Source organism: Coregonus lavaretus, assembly GCF_964263955.1.
Source record: "Coregonus lavaretus genome assembly, chromosome: 30".
Taxonomy (NCBI): Eukaryota; Metazoa; Chordata; class Actinopteri; order Salmoniformes; family Salmonidae; genus Coregonus; species Coregonus lavaretus.
Window position 1 is genome coordinate 7066957 of NC_140017.1, and position 19734 is coordinate 7086690.

General features: G+C 43.0%; 1 protein-coding gene across 1 annotated transcript; it reads right to left on the reverse strand.

Moving 5' to 3' along the window:
- Nucleotides 1-662: 662 nt before the first annotated feature.
- On the reverse strand, nt 663-19092 carry LOC311105562 (ATP-binding cassette subfamily G member 4-like). Its single transcript, XM_084147745.1, has 15 exons — nt 19059-19092; nt 14031-14313; nt 7092-7209; nt 6275-6407; nt 5849-5899; nt 5565-5710; nt 4948-5071; nt 4558-4672; nt 4193-4338; nt 3952-4050; nt 3526-3694; nt 2919-3019; nt 2539-2697; nt 2113-2231; nt 663-1797 (listed from the first exon to the last, which is right to left on the reverse strand). The coding sequence occupies exons 2-15, from the start codon at nt 14254-14256 to the stop codon at nt 1572-1574; spliced, it is 1932 nt and encodes a 643-aa protein (XP_084003871.1). The 5' UTR covers nt 14257-14313; nt 19059-19092; the 3' UTR covers nt 663-1571.
- Nucleotides 19093-19734: the final 642 nt, after the last annotated feature.

Here is a 19734-nt window from a genome sequence, read left to right on the forward strand (position 1 = left end):
ACTGGAACAAGCTGCAAAAAAACACTCAAACTGGACAGTTTTATCTCCATCTCTTCATTCAAAGACTCATTCATGGACACTCTTACTGACAGTTGTGGCTGCTTCGCGTAATGTATTGTTGTCTCTACCTTCTTGCCCTTTGTGCTGTTGTCTGTGCCCAATAATGTTTGTACCATGTCTTGTGCTGCTGCCATGTTGTGTTGCTACCATGTTGTTTTCATGTTGGGTTGCTACCTTGCTGTGTTGTCGTGTGTTGCTGCCATTCTATGTTGTTGTCTTAGGTCTCTCTTTATGTAGTGTTGTGTTGTCTCTCTTGTTGTGATGTGTATTTGGTCCTATATTTATCTTTTTTCTTTTTTCTTTTTTAAATCCTAGCCTTTTGCCTTTTGGTAGGCCGTCATTGTAAATAAGAATTTGTTCTTAACTGACTTGCCTAGTTAAATAAAGGTTAAATAAAAAATAAGAAATAATAAAAAATTAAAATAAACTATATATTGACAGGCTTTGAAAATTGATTACAGAAACCAAAAATATATAATTAGGGGAATCATCCATTTTAAAGAAAGGTACATTTTTCAGACAGTATAAAACAAGTTAATAGCTGTCAGAGTGTTGAGTGTGGATGTAGTGCAGGAATCAGGCGCAGGGACAAGGAGGTTCTTCAACGGACTTTAGTATATAAATGTATCCCAACACGGGAAATGAGTCGCCAACCCAACCGGGCGGCACGAACAATTACGCACAACACACAGTGCGGAAAAACAAGAAAAGGCGCACGCAGTGCGAACTCTCGAAAATACTAAATAAACGAGAGAGAGAACTACTCGGAGGCAAACTGACAATAACAATCACGCATAACACCTGCCCCAAACAAACCAACTAAATAAGGAGAATAATCAAGACACAAATAAGGGACAGGTGTTATGCACAGACAAAACCAAAAGAACAAAAAACATCGAACGGTGGCAGCTAGTACTCCGGAGACGACGACCGCCGAAGTCCGCCCGAACAAGGAAGAGGAGCAGCCTCGGCCGAAACCGTGACAATAGCCTAATAATCTATAGATTTGTTTTTCATAAATGTTAAACATGTCAAATAAGTAATATTTATTTTCTAGTTCTCAAAACTGAAACGAAACCATAGATGAGTGAAAGATAGTAGGAAGAAAAGTGAATAGTTCTGTTCAGTTGAGGCAATTGAATCAACACATGATTACAATACTCATTAATTCTGTCTTTAAAAACAGACACACTCCAGTGCAACAGTAGAATGTCCTCTGGCTATGCCAAGGCTAAATGATATGTAAACATTCTCTGTTTCTGGTTTTTCCTGCAGGTCTGTCCTTTGAACAGTCTGTGTGCCCTCATCAGTCCCACCCTACTGTACATATATATGCTTGTAGATGCTTGGAGTCCTACTTGCTGAGGTAAATTTTTTATGTTTGATAGAAGATGTCTCTTCTCTGGTCTCATCATGACTTCAACAGAGAAAAGTGATATATTCCAGTTTTTCCGAGCAGCGATTTATGGTATTGATATATAAACTGGATGTGGGACCCACGTTTTCTTATTTTATCGCTCTGACTTGACCTTGTAACGCAGCACCAGGTAGGTGGCGAATCGGAGGATCACGAAGAAGATCCCCAGAACGATGAAGTCCATGTAGAGCTTGGCGTCCTCCACGTCCAACAGTTGGAGGACCTCCTCAGGCTTCTGGAACGTACACACTTTCCCCGGACAATACAGATAGGTACGATTCATCCCGTATATGGTCAGGATCACCCCCTCAAAGCCGTACCTGGGAGACAACACAGACTGATTGGTCTAAAATCTAGATGAAACCAGATGACTGGTACCTGTGTTGTTATTATTTAAAGGTCAATACAATGCAAAGATGGAAACAATCAGTGTTGCATTGGGACATTTTACCCCCTCTCTCTTTTCTTATTTTATTGAGATAGACAGGCATGAAGTGAGTAGTGGAGACAGTTATAGGTAGAAGACGTAAAGCGTTGGACTCTGGGGTCGAACCCCCACCGCTAGTGGTCATGTCATGTGTAGTTCAAGGTCAGCAGCTACCACTAGACCAGACTCCAGCACAAGTGGGACATACCTGACATAGGACACATAGGAGCTCCACTGCAGGTACTTGGGAATGGTGTCAAAGTTGACGAAGAAACCCGAGAAGAGAAGGACAGGAATGGCAGTGACGGGGCCGACGAAAGTGGCCACCTGTGGAAAGATAGAAAGGTAGAGGGGCTAATGGTCTGTACACTTTGCAAGCGACAAGTCATTTGATTGGTGCTCGTGGACAAAAAGTAGATCCGGCTGTTCATGCAAGCCGATTGGCAAAATAAGTCACTACGTTATTTAAGTTGCGCTCAGTTAGGAAAAAATAAATAAAATCCCTCTTGCTGTGTGTACTGACTAGGAGACGTGCACCCATGAAGGCTACATGTGCCATTTCAAAGTGGTAAGAAAATTAGCTAGATGGTGAAACATTAGCATTAGTTAGTATTTAGTTCGTTCCAGCAGGTACCTGGACGTTGGTGGAGGCAGCACCAACCAGGAGCCCTAGTGACTGGGCTACCAGGGCCGTGCAGATGGACAGGGCCAGAAAGAGCAGGAAGCGGATGGCCTCCGGAGGCTGATCTGTCATCCAGTACACTATACTGCAGTACATGATGGGGCAGAGGACCTGGGGAAGAGAGGGCCGTACTGTACATAAACACTGGGTGGCACTGCTGTATCTATTTGTATTATGCTGTTGGGTTCTCTGAGAAACAAACACACACACTTTCTCTTTCTCACTTGCACACATGCATACACACATACAACCACACAAACACACAAATAAACATGTATGCACACACACACACGTTCTGCTGTGTTCCTGCTTTGTTTGGATGACCAACTCACCTGGAATGGAATGTCAGCCATAGTCTTAGCCAGATAGTAAGCCTTCAGGCTGTACCAGTAGTTGAGATGTTCCCTCAGAAAAACTGACATCTCCAGAGGAACTGCAGGTCAGACATTAAGAAACAGCAAAGAAGAATCAAATCTTTAACATACTTACCAATGTCATGGATCCTAGGGGATCCCTGGGAAACAATGATGTTTGTTGCTGAATGGACTATCCAATGACTATCCTGACTAAATAAATAAAGATGAGTTGACACTGGTTTCAGTTAGCCTAGCAGAGTTAACAAATGCTTGTGTGACCCTTCAGGGTAAGCTAGCCTGTTTAAACCTAGGGTTAATGATAGCCCTAGGTCCTAGGCTAAGAACATGCATTGTGAAAAGGCTTACAGAGACATAAAACATATTGGTTGCATCCCAAATGGCTCTATTCTATTCCCTATATGAGTGCACTACTTTTGACCAGGGAATAGGGTGCCATTTAAGGATGAAACCATTGACTGCAAAGTTCCTCCTGGTAAAACACCAGTACACACTTTGAATGCCTATAAGCCATATTGCTGATTAACGCACCTCAAAAGTCCCCCTCACAATACTGTCAACTCACATGTGAGCACGGTGGGCATCAGAGCTCCAAACATGAGGAAGAGCATGGAGAAGAAGAGGAAGCCGGTGTTGTTGAAGACCTTGCTGGCATCGTTGCCGATGTTCAAGTAGAGCAAGCCGATCAGTACTCCTATAGAGATGTGTGACATCAGCCTTAGGTGTGTCAACACCTGAAACAGAAACGCTCACAATGACTCACGGCATGCATGCCTTCCTCTCTTATACAATTCACTCATCCTCATGACACTGATGTATGTATAGGGCAGGTTTAAAAGCATGCTCAATGGAGAATCTAATATAAAAGTGCCTTTTCCACTAATCCATGGCTAGTCTTAAAACTTGCCCAAAAAGTTTTTTACATGCATACTATTGCAACCATTTAGCACCCAGCTACCCGAGGAATGCCCTTGTAATTCTACTCACATACCTGGTCTCGACATATTGTTATCAACGTTCTATTGAAGAGAATGCAAAACTGTGTAAAAGTGCTTGTGGCAAATGAATGGCTCTCAATGGCTCCTGAGTCCTGTGAAAAGAGACAGACGGGGGAGTGTCAAGACAAAGCAGAGTGTCACTGTCTAAAGTGTTTGTTTGTTTGTGTGTGTGTGTGTCAGTCAATGGGGCTTATTCCTTAGTGATTCTTAGTTGTATGTAACATTAGTACTCACCTTGAGGCACTTTGTTGGACAAACAGAGGATGTGTCTTTTTTGTCAAATGAGTTCTTCTTCTCCTCTATGGCACACATTCCACCCTGGACTGCCTCAAACAGAATAGGATTCCAATTGCCATACTCCCCTGATGCCACTTCGATGACTGGGACAGAGAAAATCCTGTTAACACTTTCTATGAATAGCCTCTTACTAAAACCCATTATGCATAGCTAATAAGGCAATGTAACTGCATTTTTAAGGCATTATGAAGAGGGTATTAACAAAACATGGCAGAGGTCTGCAATGTGGGGCAAAAGACGAACAAAGATATTGAATTGATATTGAGTACGTGTGCTCTGTTCTGAGGTCCCATTGAACTCACTGAAATCTGCCGGGTTGTGGTAGGTGGGGCAGTGGAGCCCTAGGTTCTTCAGATAGGGGATGAGGTATGGGACGGTGCCTTTGTATATGCACTGGCCCTGACTCAGGATGTACAGCTGTGGAAGGACAAGACAACACATCAGGTGGAGAGAAAGACACAGCTGGTCCATGGGTGGGGACCTGAGTTTTTCCTGATCACGTGACCCTACCAGAAAAAAACTTGTATAGAATACAACTAGGGTCCTGGAATTATTCTGGTCGGGTTAAGTGGTTAGGAAAAACTCCTTTCCACACCCAGGGGACAACTGCCACTGCTCTGTATTGTCTCTGTGTTCATGTGTTGTCTAATCATTTGATGGATTGAAGTGGACAGAGAGAGACCTGTTTGTACCTTATCAAACATCTCAAAGAGCTTGGCGCTGGGCTGGTGGATGGTGCAGATGATGGTGCGTCCCCCCAGGGCTAGAGATTTCATGAGGGAAACCACTTGGTAACAGGAAGCACTGTCCAGACCACTGGAAACAGACATAGACAGGAGAGGGTTAGGGAAGCAGGACCAGCAGGATACTGCTAGTTGAGAAACAACCTCTATTTCAAATGAATATGGAATGTACAGTATAACACTACAGGTTATATATGTCCAATTTATTCCAGCCCCAAAACTCAGGGTATTGATGGGTAAATAATTTAATTCAATTCCATACAACTTTATTCATCCCTGAGGGGCAGTTAGAAAGGAACTTTCAGTGCATGGCTACATTCCACATAATCTGTAGTAGCAAGGGGGGTTTAATCCATGGCGGAGGTGGAGGTCATGTTACGTCATCAGTAGGACCAGGAGTTTTTCCTCCAGGCCCTGTTATCTCAAATGGACTGAAATCTTGATATCTGAAAGCCCTCCAGGACTTAGATCAAGTAACACTGCCACACTACACCACCAACAAGAATGTACAAGGGCTTGTCTTGTCCCATCGTTGACGGATCAGGTGGACATGGCGAGTCTCTTACCTGGTTGGCTCGTCAAAGAACATGACTGGGGGGTTGTTGACTAGCTCAAGGGCGATTGCCAGCCGTTTACACTGCCCCCCAGATAGGGAGCTGGTGCGGGTGTGAGCACACTCCTGGAGCCCTAGAGCAGTCAGAATCTCATTCACCTAAACACACACGCACACACACACACAAACAGGCACCCACACACACATAAAATGTTCTACCATTAGTAGGTAAACACAAATCACAGTTGTATGCATAATTTCACACATCTGCAAGCTGTTCATTTCTATCCAACTCACCAGTTCTTTTTTCACTTCCATATTTTCACTGAGCTTCAAGTTGGCCGAAACCTGAAACAACATCAAATCCATAGAATACAGTAATTTAGCTACGTTTTAGTCATGAAAATGTACGATATCCACTGAAAATGTATGATTTCCACTATTCACACTGCAGTTCATCCAGTGGATGGCAGCAGTCACCACTTTCTTCTACACCTCACATTAGTCCATCATTACTGCATAATAACAAACCATAAACAAACAACCTATTCTCCCAATAAGAACATGTCTGGGTCATGTTCATTAGGCACCAAACGGAAGAAAACGAACTGAAACAGGGAGGGACTACCTAGATTTGACCAATAATCATTTTTGTTTCAGTTGCAAAACGTTTTAAAATGTTTTCCATTGTGTTCCCTAATGAACACAACCCTGTTCTCTCACCATCATGGCCTCCCGGACAGTGAGGTGCGGCAGCAGCATGTCATCCTGCATGATATAACAGGACATCTTACGAAATGTGCGGAGATCTCTGGGTTTCCCATTTACCAGGATCTTCCCTTTCATGCCTGTTTCCCTAAGGAGGACACACAGGAGTGGAGAATGGATGAATACAAACATATTCATTTGACTACTCCTTGTGCAGTGACATGATGATTGATAATAAACACATGGGTTCATTTCCATCAAACCCACATTATCATACTTTTATTTCCACTGTGGCTCTTTTCCCATGGTCAAACACATCATACAATTGTTTAAAACATCCCAAAATTGGTTTGGGTACTGTGAAAACCTACTACTAGGTACTAGACCTTCCTCACAGTTACTGTAGATGCTTCCAGTTTTTACAATAATAATGCTATGTGTGTAAAAAAAATACAATGAGTTAACATTCCAATCACAGTGGAATGAAACAGAGCAGGAGCACTTTTTGGGAAATAGATGTCAGACGAGGTGTTCGTTGAAAATGGGGATAAATACTTGAATAAGCAAAAAGAAGTGCTTGCAGGTAGTGTAAACTATGCAAAAGCAGTGCAGAGCTGTTGCTGAGCAGTAACGTTTCCCGCTCATTTGCACATGTAGGACCCACAGAGACCGGGATTCAATCACTGCCTCAACCCTTTACCCTGTTACACCTATCTCCTTCTACCTTTCTGATATATCTGAATAAAACATCAAAATATACGTAAGGTAGAGTGGTGTTCCAGTCTCCTTTAAAACAAAAAACTATGCAAAAGAATGATAGCAGCACTCTCACCTGTAGCCAGCCAGGATGTTCATCAGAGTGGACTTGCCGGCCCCTGAGGGCCCCATGATTCCAATCAGCTCTCGGCTGCAGAACCTCCCCGAAAGGCATTTCAGTAAGGCTTTAAAACCTGGAAAAAGACCAGACACTTACAATCTCACTGATCTCTTGGAGGGATTTTCTATTGTGTAAGGAATAGGTCCATCAATGTCACAAATGGTATGAATTAATTCCATTAATTTCAGTAATAGATCAAGTAGATTTAAATACAGACTGGCCTAAATACAAGAGTAGAGTCAAAACTTTTTCTATTGATTACTGTATCAAGTCTATCAACTGCTCCATGGCTCCATTCACACTCAGGTTGTACAACTGATGTACAACATATTTGACACAATGGTTGTGATACAACTGATATTTTTTTGATACAAAGGAAACTTTGTCTGCACAAAATTGTTAAGACAACTATTGAGTGGTGTCTCCACACTGGTGTAATTATTTTTGTGCAGAAAACTCTCTGTTGTATCACAACCGTTGTGCCAAATGTGTTGTACATCAGTTGTACAACTTAAGTATGTACAGGGCCCATGTGTGGAACTTAATTATACTGTGGCCATGTTGATTTGAAATCATGTTGACTTGAAATCATGTCTAATGGGATAGAAGGTAGAAGTCAATCACATGTCATTTGTGATGAGTATCTTTATTGACATGCTTTGTGAATTCGAATGGACCTTATTCACACTGAACATTCCAACATGGTTATACATCTTGCACCGACAGGCAGAGCTAACCAAAGTTCACTTATTCTTAAAAAATTGCTGTCTAAACATTGGTTGGCATAGGAAAAATAGCTCTGCCTGTGTAAGATGTATAACCGCGTTGGAATGTTCAGTGTGGATAAGGTCCATTCGAATTCACAAAGCATGTCAATAAAGATACTCATCACAAAAGTATATCACCAGACCCCCCATTCATTGCTTCATAGCCTAGACTGCAACATAACTTTCTCCTTGAATAGAAATGCACCTCAATCACCACTACCGTCAAAGGTTCACTCATTGATATTCAGAAGAGCAGGGTTTGCAGCTCCTGACCTGTTCCAGGGTGCCTGCTCAGGTCTGCTAATTATAAGCGTGTTAGTCGCTGCAGCTCCAGGTTACTGATGTCCAATTACTGAGACCTTCTTTATGGCTGCTTCAACAATGGGACACATCAGTGATGTTCCAGGTAGTCTGCATTGCAGTCGTGCTGCACCTTAGCAGTAAAATTTGGACATTTGTTTTCCTGTGATGGCAAGCATTTAGAGATGCAAGTGTCTCTCCATCTTATAGATTTCTGTATCATATTAATGTGGTTTCTGAGACTCTAAACACTTCTCCAGGCATTGTGAGATCCCATCAGCTGTGCAGCGCGACTACAAAAAGACGAAGACCTGGAATGCTACCATTGTCTAATGGGAGTTTAGCCATTGAGAATGACCTTTAGTGACCGCTAAGACATACAGTACACACCTTCTCATGTGTTCAGACTTTCAAATCCAGGCGAAGGAGCACCACCTGGGCTATGGGTTCAGCTAAAAGCCCTACGGTACTAGGGGCTCAGTTACAGAGCAGCACTGCTGACGTAGGCAAACTCCATTGCTACCATTGCTACCACCAAACTCCAATGCTACCATTGCTACCACGTTTCTTTTTGTTTTGGTCACAGCAAGCGACTACAGTCCACATCATCATCAGTGTTACCTAGTTGTTGATTTTTTCAGCTAGGAAAGCTGATCCAGAACAGAGGGAAGGATTCCCTAGCCTAGAGAAGTATTTAATTTATTGATGACCAGGGAATGTGATATAAAGTGCTATAGGCACAGTGTTTGGGAGTTGATGCATGGTCAATAACGGTCTTTAAACATGGCTGACATAGCATCCCAATGCTATCCCAAAGAATAAGAGGATATCCAAAGGTTAAAGCTGTTGTTGATGAAATGTGAGGGTAAAATGTGAGTGTTGAGTTGAGCTCATCCAGCAGCGACCAAGGTATTTACTTTCTACATTCAGTTTTCAAGCTGGGCGTTTTTTGTTGTCGTTGTTGTTGCATCCAGTCAATAAATCCTCCTTCTTAATTAAAAAATAACACTTGTAAAACAAACTACAGCATCCAGGAGGCAACGTTGTCGCCCAGCTCAGGGGAAGCACAGCAGGGTCATTAACTCTACGCATGAATCACGGTTGTGATCTCAGCAGGCGACTCGGGCGGGAATATTTATTTCCTGTGCAGCCAGCCCCAAGAGTGACCTCATCACCTCATCAGATGAATACTCCTTGCAGTTGCCGTAAGGTGTTCTTAAGGTGTTTGTAAAGGCGTTCTTCTATCCTCAGTGTTAAGAGAAACTCCCTCCACATGCCTTAATAGATTGGAAGTGGGGGGGAAAGTATGTCAAAAGGGGCATTTCCTATTAGCTAGTTCCATCTTGTTCCTCATCTCTGTGATGTGAGGTGATGACAGCACCATCACAATACTAGAGCAGGGTAATGAATGAAACATGCACATGCACGCACACACGCACACACACACACACAGCCATGTTTACGTTGCTTGTCAATACTTTTTGGTGAATAAAAATGTATTCCCATTCAAAATCCTATTTTCCCAAAACCCTAAACATAACCCTAAACCTAACCTTAACCCCAAACCCCTAAATCTAACCCTTAAACCTAAAATAGCATTTTGACTTTTCAGGACATGCTAAATGTCCTGACTTTTCCAAAATGTTCTTGTTTTCCTATCGTGTCAGGACATTCTGGCCCTGACAAGATAGGACAACAAGTCCACACACACACACACACACACACACACACACACACACACACACACACACACACACACACACACACACACACACACACACACACACACACACACACACACACACACAAACAGTGTAAGACAGTGTAAGACATTGTTACCTGCCAAAATACAATGTTGCTATTATGCAGGAAAACTGGTACTTTTCCTGTCTCAGTTAGCTCCCCATGGCTTAAGACCTTTTTAAACTCCATCCCAGGAAGCACAGTTCTATTAACTCACACATCTCTCCACATTATCTCCTCACACAGCACAGCAGTTTAGCTGTCTCTTTTAAGGAAAACCTTTGAGGCAGGATTTCAGCTGTATGCTGTATGCATGTATGCTACTTATTCACATTTCTTTGTTTCGAAAAGGGTTATCAGCAGCCAGCTGCACCACATCACTCAATGGCTCATTGAGACTGCAGTGGATGGATGGATGGATGGATGGATGGATGGATGGATGGATGGATGGATGGATGGATGGATGGATGGATGAATGGTGTGCATGTGTGTATGTGTGTGTGTGTGTTTGAGTCTGTGTGCATGTGAATCGGACTGAGAAACACAGTATGTGCTCCGTGGCTGTGATTGAATTTGAATCTGCCACTTATTCTCGAGTGCTCTCTCCAAAGTCTGATTCAGACTGCACTGCAATGCTAAATACGGCAGTGACATTTCAAACAACCTTCAATGCAGCTGACATTCCATTATGAGATATCAGAGAGCCTGTGTAGAATGAGAGAACCAGCCTATATGACACAGACTGGACCGGGGGTAAAATGACAAACACTGACAATGGAAAGTGTTTTATTCAAGGTTTGCTCATGGCTCTTGGGAAGGTGCCTAGTTAGTAAGGGGAGTGTAAAAGTAATTTTTTTGTCAAAGATCAGGGCATTGTCAGCTCTGAGCTGCAGGTCTACTAGTCTCTTTGACAGCTAGCGTGAGATTTGATCATGGCTTTGAAAATGCAGATATTCAGGTCCGCCCTTAATTATTGTATAACTAGGGTCAGGTCATATGGTTAGGAAAAACTCCTGGAAAAACTCCTGGGCCTAATTATGACTGGGTGACAATGGTAAATCCACGGGTTTCATGACAGATTACTAGCATGTCTATGTGCCAGCTGGCATATCTCTGTGTCAGTCATCTGTGCTTACATTGAACCTATGCTCCACTAAACCTTCATAATGTACAGTGGTGCATACATAAACATACAGTACAAAATCTACATTCAGTCAATTAGTGTTATTCTCTGACCCAGGTATCTATTATCAACAGATTAGCTGTACTTAAATTCCTTGGCTGTGACACAGCCAAATTCATGTGACTTGCTGGGTAAGAATCAACTGATTTGTTCCTGTTTCTTTGACGATGGGGGACATAAAACTCTTCCTATATTGATCTAGCCCTGTCTGTCAGCAATGCGGATGCAGCCCCAGAGTGAGAGGTGGATTAGGGTGGACATGGCCATTCAAAGCAACTGCCGACTGTTTGCAAGCCTGTCAAATTCCTAGGGTAGGCCAGGGGACATTGACACACTCAATGTGTGGTACCATGACACTCAAAAGTCCCCTTAGTTTTATCTTTGTGAGAATGTGTCAATTCAATCTGGTTGTCATTTTGAAAGGGTCACATATTGTTTGTAAATGACAAGGCCATATTCGCTACATTATTTCTAATTTCACATAATGTACTATTTCCCCTGCTCCTGTCATTATTTTAGAGAGTCACGGAGGAGCACAAGCATCCTCTGTGCTACAGTGTTTTACACTGAACCCTCCGCTTCCACTCTGTCTGCTACATTATTGATGACCTCAGCCGTCTAGGCCACCGTTGCGCTTACACAAAGCCTACAGGGTACACACAGAGCAACTACAGAACAGCATTCAACCCAGCGCTAACCTCCACATCACCTGTCTCACTGACTCAAGGTAGGGCTGTGTCGGTCATGATTGCATTTTGGTCAACAAGAATTACTCTCTAGGACTTCCGAGTGGCGCAGCAGTCTAAGGCACTGCATCGCAGTGCTAGAGGCATCACTACAGACCCGGGTTCGATCCCGGGCTGTGTCACAACCGGCCGTGATCAGGAGTCCAATAGGGCGGCGCACAATTTGCCCAGATCGTCTGGGTTAGTCGAGGGTTTGGCCGGGGGGCTTTACTTGGCTCATTACACACTAGCGACTCCTTGTGGCGGGCCGGGCACCTGCAGGCTGACCTCGGTCATCAGTTGAACTGTGTTTTCTCCGACACATTGGTACGGCTGGCTTCCGGGTTAAGCGGGCGGGTGTTAAGAAGTGCGGTTTGGCGGGTCATGTTTCAGGGGGACGCATGACTCGACCTTCACCTTCCGAGCGCGTTGGGTTGTTGCAGCAATGAGACAAGATCAAAATTGTGGAGTAAAAGGGGGTAAAATACCAACAAACAAACTGGATTGTATTCAAACAGGCTTAAATGCATCTTTGTGATGTCTTCAGAAACCTTTTGAATTACTGTGATCTGAAGAGTAGTGAGGTTGACATGTACAGAAGCATAACATGCGTTGGCCCTGAGTTTTACCTAACCATGTGACCTGACCAAGAAAAATCCCAAGCCCTGACTACTGTAGGCTATAAGTATAGGGCATAGATACTTTATTGGCCAGGTCAAATGGTCAGGAAAACTCAGGGCCCATTAGAAGTCCTATTCATCATTCATAAAAATCCCAGGAACCCCACAGATGTCTTGTTTTTGTAATGAAGTCTAATTTAATATCCTCTATGTCCTCCCTCTATCTCAGGAACTCATCGGGCTAGTCATTATTATAAGGGGGGAGAGAGAGAGAGAGAGAGAGAGAGAGAGAGAGAGAGAGAGAGAGAGAGAGAGAGAGAGAGAGAGAGAGAGAGAGAGAGAGAGAGAGAGAGAGAGAGAGAGAGAGAGAGAGAGAGAGAGAGAGAGAGAGAGAGAGAGAGAGAGAGAGCAAAAACAGAAAAGAGAAAGAGAGAGTGTGCAGACAGTTAATCAGATTATCTTGCACACCTGAGAGAATTAAGATGTTACCCACTTTGGATGTGGATTTCTTGCCACGTGAGTGACTGATAGAGAAAATGTAATGTGACTTTTCTAAATCCTAAATCCTGAGTCAATAGTCAATAGTCAATGGTTCATTTTGGCATGACACTGGTGACAGAAAAGTGGTAAACATAATTTTCTAAAGTCTTGACCATAAACCATAAACACAGCCCATTTCCTGCAGAGCTTTCTGTGGGCACACAGCTTAGCTGGTGAATTATTTATTGTAATTGCTGTGACAGAAGAGCCACTTCTTAACCTCATATTCCTTATCTCCAGCACCATGCCAGTCTACATATGTGAAAAAAGATAAGAAGGAAGTTCTTAAAAAATGCTTCTCTGTGACATCACAGGCTAGGATTAAAAGAAGAGTTTTCAAAACCTGCAACCAGTTTCTAGCCAGAGGGAGTGTATTTTGTTTCTACCCATGTCACCAAGAATTTCATAGTGCTTGAAAGTCACTGTTTTTAAGTGTTTGAACGTTTCATGATGTCATGTCAACGTTTGAACTTTATATGTTTTTCTACAAAACATAGAAATGTGCAGTTTTCACATATATAGGCAATGGTATTGTGCTGGAGAAAATGAAAATGTGTTTGAAAAGTGGTGGAGTTGCCCTTTAAGGTCAAAGTCCTAATGCATGAGTTCTCCTCTCATTACTGTCCTAAGAAGGACCCCTCCCACTAGTACAGCACACTAATAAGTGGAGAGCTCATCTGCTCTCTGTCTTTGCTTTTGTCTACATACATTTATGTAATCATGCAATGCAAATCTAGACACTGAGGTATCTCTAATTCTCACCTATTCTGACAGCTATCACCAAGAAATAAATGCTAAATCCAGCCTACTATATATGGCAGAGGAGGTAATACAAATTGGTACTAAACGTTTTAGGAAGCATCAACTGGGGCCAGGAGCTTTTCCTGACAACAAGACCTGACTAGGAAAAAACCAGAGTTTTTTCTGGTCAGGGTACGTGGTCAGGAAAAAGTCCTGCCCCATACATCTGTTCGCTTGAGGATCGTAGACAGACAATGTGGTGTATGTTACTGTACCTCTCTTTCTCCAGCACGGCCCTTCCCGGATGGTGTAGGAGAGCTCTGTGAATTCCAGGTCCACCGCCGAACGCTTGGGGAGATGGGAGAAATGCTGGGCCTCTGTGATGTGGTTCTCCACTTTCTTCAGATTTGTCAACAGAGATGGCTCCTGTGTTCCCCCATTACAGATGGTTTCCTCCATCGGGATGCTGACCGGTTCAGGTTCAGGAGGCTTTTCGGCCATGCAACTATCGGCCGTACCACCGTTCTGCAACGGGGGTGTAGGGTTGTGTCTCAGGCCCTACAGGAGGGGGGAAGAAAAATATTTAGATTCTTTTCTCCCATATCATATCTTTATTTTTATTTACATTGTCTATGTTTTTTATTGAGTGGTGTGTATTCATCCTGCCTGCAAACCAAATTTCCATATGGAATAATAAAGATTACCTTTAACCACATGGCGGTGCAATTCCTTTAGGATATGGTGGTTCAAATGTGCCAAACACACACACAATCCGGTAATTGTGCAGCTGGTAAGAACAAATGTATTCTTCCTTCCTTCCTATACATGAAGTACAGGTCTGTAAGGTGGAGCTGGTCTAGATGTTAGTGCTCTGGTAAGAAGCACATATCTGGTTACAGTCTAAAGAGGCTGTGCTGATGCTTAGACATCACTGAGTAGCAGCAAGTCCCAGGAGGTTGTTTTGAGGAGAGGAAACACCACTCGCTAACTGCAGAGGCAGTGAACAAACATGTCTGTCTGTCTGTCTGTCTGTCTGTCTACCCAACCCTCAGAGCCAAACATCATGGATTCTGTTCTGCTCAAGCTGTCAGGGGGATATGTGCTTGTGATAAGAACTGGCTGTAGTTTCACTTTGATGAGGATTGTACGATTGTATAACGTTCCCTGGGAAGTTCGGAATTACACGTAGACGTAACTGTATTCCGAGGACTTCCATTGTTTCGGAGGATGCTAAGCGTCTGAGAAATGCAATATTTTCCGTGATCATAAAGTGACTAATCCGTTATTATAAAGATTATTGAAATAGAGATATGTAATCTGGACTTTGTTCTTAAAAGTGCCCACTGTAAAGATCCCAGACGAAGGTGGTATAGTAATTTGTCCTTTTTTTTTTCTAAAGACAGAAGTCACATTTAATCACTCATGGGTTCCTAATCCCTTGAGGATTAACAATTACTTTATTTTACCCTTGATCTGGGAGGGCTGGGAGCTGAGGTTGGGAGCTAAGGCCTGGAGCTGAGTCTTGGGAAAGTTGCAGCCATTACAGGTACACTACCAAGCACTCCACTAATGTATGGGAATGGTGTGATCCTCGACTTGCCCTTATTACAAATCTCGGTGCACACATTCTACTGACAGAGGGGAGAGAGGAAACTCTATTGGTGTCAAGGGATCCAGATTTGACAAAAGATACAGCCATGTTACGTAGGCCTAATATGTCACGAGTCATGACAGCCAAACTTGAAACTACTGTACTATAGGCTAATCCATGCCTGTCCTCTTCTGAACTGACCTCACTTATCAGGCCTTAGATCATTCAACTCAAATATCCCATAGCAGGCCTATATCTCTAGTTCGGACCTTATGACACCTTTGTAACTATTACATAACACCTATATCTATTAATGTTCATACATTTTGGTTCAGGAAGATATTAACATCTCACCTGTTGTATTTGAATGTCAGGTTAATTGTGTCTCATTTCACAAGTATTTCATTCAGGACAGGTTTTTTTCAGATGTGCATTTCCATCTACACTAAATGGTTCTTCAGCTTGTGTCTGTAGAATAACATGTAATGGTTCCAGGTAGAACCCATAGAACCCTTTTAAAACCCTTTCTTCCACAGAGAACCTTCTTGGATGACAAAGGTTCCATGTAAAACCCTTATCCCTGTGTAGAGGAACTTTTGGAACCTTTTTTTAAAAGAGTGTAGGACTGTGTGTAAATGTTGGTTACTTATGGAAACCAAGACGGGTTCAATTAAGTTACTACTTTTAAAACATACGCTACAGACAGAGCTGGCGAACACAATGGGATAGAGAAATTGATATATGGGTCTAACCTCAACGGTTGTCATATGAATCATATCATATCACATCAATCATAATATCATATCACATCAATCTAACTACATTTATTCATTCGTTTGATCACTATGTCACTCACAGGAAGGAGAGCAAACGATTATCATATTTCAACTAAGGGCTGAGGAAGGCAAGCTTTTTGATAAGTAATGTAGAATATCTGCCTGAAGAATATTGAGATCAATAGGGAAGTGGGCTTGGTCTCTTATGACTTACTGTAGGTCTTCTAGTAAGACCTACATTCATAGAAGAGTCTTTGGAGGAAGGCTCACGTTCCAACTGAATGCCCTGTACATCACAGTCCCCCACCACACATAGAACACTTTGATTTGCCAGTGGGGTTGAAAGGAGTCGGTTAACCCCATGTCATCATGTCCAAAGCCATGGAAGTAAAATAAATAATGGCATTAAACACTAGGCTAATCAATACATCCCACTGATGTTATTGTATCCTATAAACAGGTCCCTGTTTGGCTCCATTTCTCACAATTACGCCCTATCTATGGGAATTAACGAGACTAAATAGCTATACCTACACTGTAAAAGGCTTACCATGAATTTGACAGTATTTTACAGGCAGCTCAGTGGCAAATAACATTCTGTATTTAATATTACAGTACACCTACTTTAATATAAATACAGTATCAAAGCAAGTACTGTGTAATGACACAGTACAATACCGTAGAACTGACTGTATTACACTGTAAAAGTTAATGCTACCGTTATTGGAATGAATGGATGAACGAATGGATGAATTAACTAAATTCATTGAGGGGAGGGGTTTGTATTTCACAGTATTTTACTGTAATTACAAGGGATCGGTGCAAGCAGGTTGGCTGCTAGGTAAAGTGTTTACACATTACAGCATATTAATGACTTCAGAGGCCTTAACAAAGGCTTCCAACTGGCAGCGACTACGGGGCAAAACAGACCAAAAGGACCAAAATGCTCAACCATTTAAGGTTTAAGACTAGCTGCCACTCCAATCTGTCCTTATAGATAGATTTACCCACTATCATTCCCATGCACCTGCTTCAAGATGTCCACCATCATCCTGTGCCCAATAAAGGGAAAGTAGCTGAACTGAATGACTACCGACCCGTAGCACTCACTTCCGTCATCATGAAGTGTTTCGAGAGGCTAGTCAAAGACCACATAACCTCCTCCTTCCCCGATACACTCCAGCGTCTCCAATGCGCCTACTGTCCCGACAGATCCACGGACAACGCAATCACCATTGCACTGCCAATGCCCTCACCCACCTGGACAAAAGGAATGCATATGTGAGGATGCTGTTCATCGACTACAGCTCGGCCTTCAATAACATAGTGCCCTCTAAGCTCACCAAAAAGCTCACGGCGCTGGGTCTGAACTCCTCCCTATGCAACTGGGTCCTGGACTTCCTGACGGGCCGCCCCCAGGTGGTGAAGGTAAACAACTACCTCCTCCACACTGATACTCAACACGGGGGCCCCACAAGGGTGCGTCCTCAGTCTCCTCCTGTACTCCCTGTATACCCACGACTGCGTCCAACTCCATCATCAAGTTCACTGATGACACGACAGTAGTAGGCCTGATTACCAACAACTACGAGACGGCCTACAGGGAGGAAGTAGGCACTCTGACGATGTGGTGCCAGGTAAACAACCTCTCCCTCAACATCAGCAAAACAAAAGCGCTGATTGTGGATTTAGGAGGAACCAGGCTGGGCACGCCCCCATTCTCATCAACGGGGCCGCCGTGGAGACGGTCAAAAACGTTAAGTTCCTCGGTGTACACATCTCCGGGGAGCTGAAATGGTCAAACTACACAGACACAGTGGTGAAGAAGGCACGACAGCGACTCTTCAACCTCAGGAGACTGAAGAAATTGGGCCTGTCCCCTAGGGCCCTCAGTGTTCTACAGGAGCTGCATCACAGCCTGGTACGGCAACTCCATCGCCGCTGACCGCAAGGCGTTACAGAGGGTGGTACGCTCAGCCGAATGCACCATTGGGTGCACACTGCCTGCCCTCCAGGACACCTACAACACCAGGTGTTGCAGGAAGGCCAAGAAGATCATCAGGGACCCCAGCCATCCGGACTGTTCTCCCCACTTCCATCACTCAGGCGCAGGCATTATAGGAGCATCATGGCAAAAAACTGAAAGAATGGCCAGTAGCTTCTACCCCCAGACCATCAAGCTGCTGAATAGCCACCACTAGTCAGCTACCTGCTCCCCCTGTACCCCTACTGCTCCCCCTATGGACATCCCCCCCACCCCAACAGACATTTACCCTGCCCCCTGCCCCCAATGGTCATTTATCATGTTACAGTTGTAAATATGTATATATTATTATTGTTATTATTACATATATATATTTTTAAATGTTTTATTGTTCATTCCACTTCCCTTTGACCTGCACTGTTGGAGATAGGTGCTTAAGATTTTCACTGTACCCTGCATTTACATCTGCAACCCTGTGCATTTGACTAATAAACTCTCTAAATCTCTATATTTTAAATTGATGGGGCACTACAACCACATAGGGAGTTAAATTGGTACAGCATTCCCCCCTCATGGGTGCAACAAATATAGCCCCTTACAAGACATGCCTCAAAATATGTTAATGAGCCAGAAACAACAATACCATAACTCACTAGTGCTCAAAATGATGATTGGCGCTCCAAAGATATGGAAAGAATTACAGTACAGTTCAAAATACAGCAATTTTCTCACAATGCACCCTAATTTACCATGTTTCTCACAATGCACCACAATGTTTAATTTTGTATTTATTTTTTACTGTTGATAATACCTCCAATTACCATTTAAATTACAGGTTTCTGTTACAGTTTATATGTAATAAATGGATCTGATTAACTTTGAAATGATACAATGACAAATGTCATAATACTTCATCATAATAATAGGAAAACATCGTTACAAAAGAACTCACCTGAAGTTAACTCAGAACAAGAGGAATGTATTCTGTTCCTTGCTCTATCATGTGAATTAAGACGAGACAGGATTAATTTAACAGCACTTGTAAATAAAATCGATTGAATCATGTCAAGTAGCACATGCAGTTTACAATAACGTCTGGTCTATGTTGGTGCGTCCTTACTATTAGGATATGAAGATGACAACTCGCTGTCCTCTTCTAGTAAATCCTGAGGTGCGCTAGAACTGGCAGATCTGTCCTGAAATAAAAAGATCCGCTCTCATTTCCGAGATGTGACGACTATCAGTCATTCAGTCCCATTTCGGAAAGATAATTAATGGATAGCCCAACCTGTGGTTCTGTGAAAAAATGCAACTTTCAACTAAATTAAATAACAACTGATACAATGACAGACCTTACATTCGCGTCTTCCCAATAAGTTTGCTTTATCTGGCGGTATTCAGCCTGTTATCTTCACACTGCGTACCGCAACATAGGCTAGGCTACACAGTCACGGTATTGCCAGCTTCTAGCATTCAGCGGTCTTTGCCTGTGTCGCCAAGGCTTTACTTGCGGGCTTTCTGGGTGGGGACCAGGTGGGCGTTTTGAGGCGAGATGTTAAAGCGTCAATCAGCAGTTGAAACAATATCAAAGCACACCCCGCCACTGTTTAGCTAAAACGTTGAGGCAT

What these genes read in the sequence shown, in the direction of transcription:
- LOC311105562 (XM_084147745.1), bottom strand. Translation starts at nt 14,256, where the DNA reads ATGGCCGAAAAGCCTCCTGAACCTGAACCGGTCAGCATCCCGATGGAG. An exon ending in TGGAAGTGAAAAAAGAACTG is followed by an intron (nt 5,711 to 5,848) that starts GTGAGTTGGATA and finishes GTGTGTGTTTAG; the next exon opens with GTGAATGAGATTCTGACTGC. An exon ending in TCCTATGTGTCCTATGTCAG is followed by an intron (nt 1,798 to 2,112) that starts GTATGTCCCACT and finishes GTTGTCTCCCAG; the next exon opens with GTACGGCTTTGAGGGGGTGA.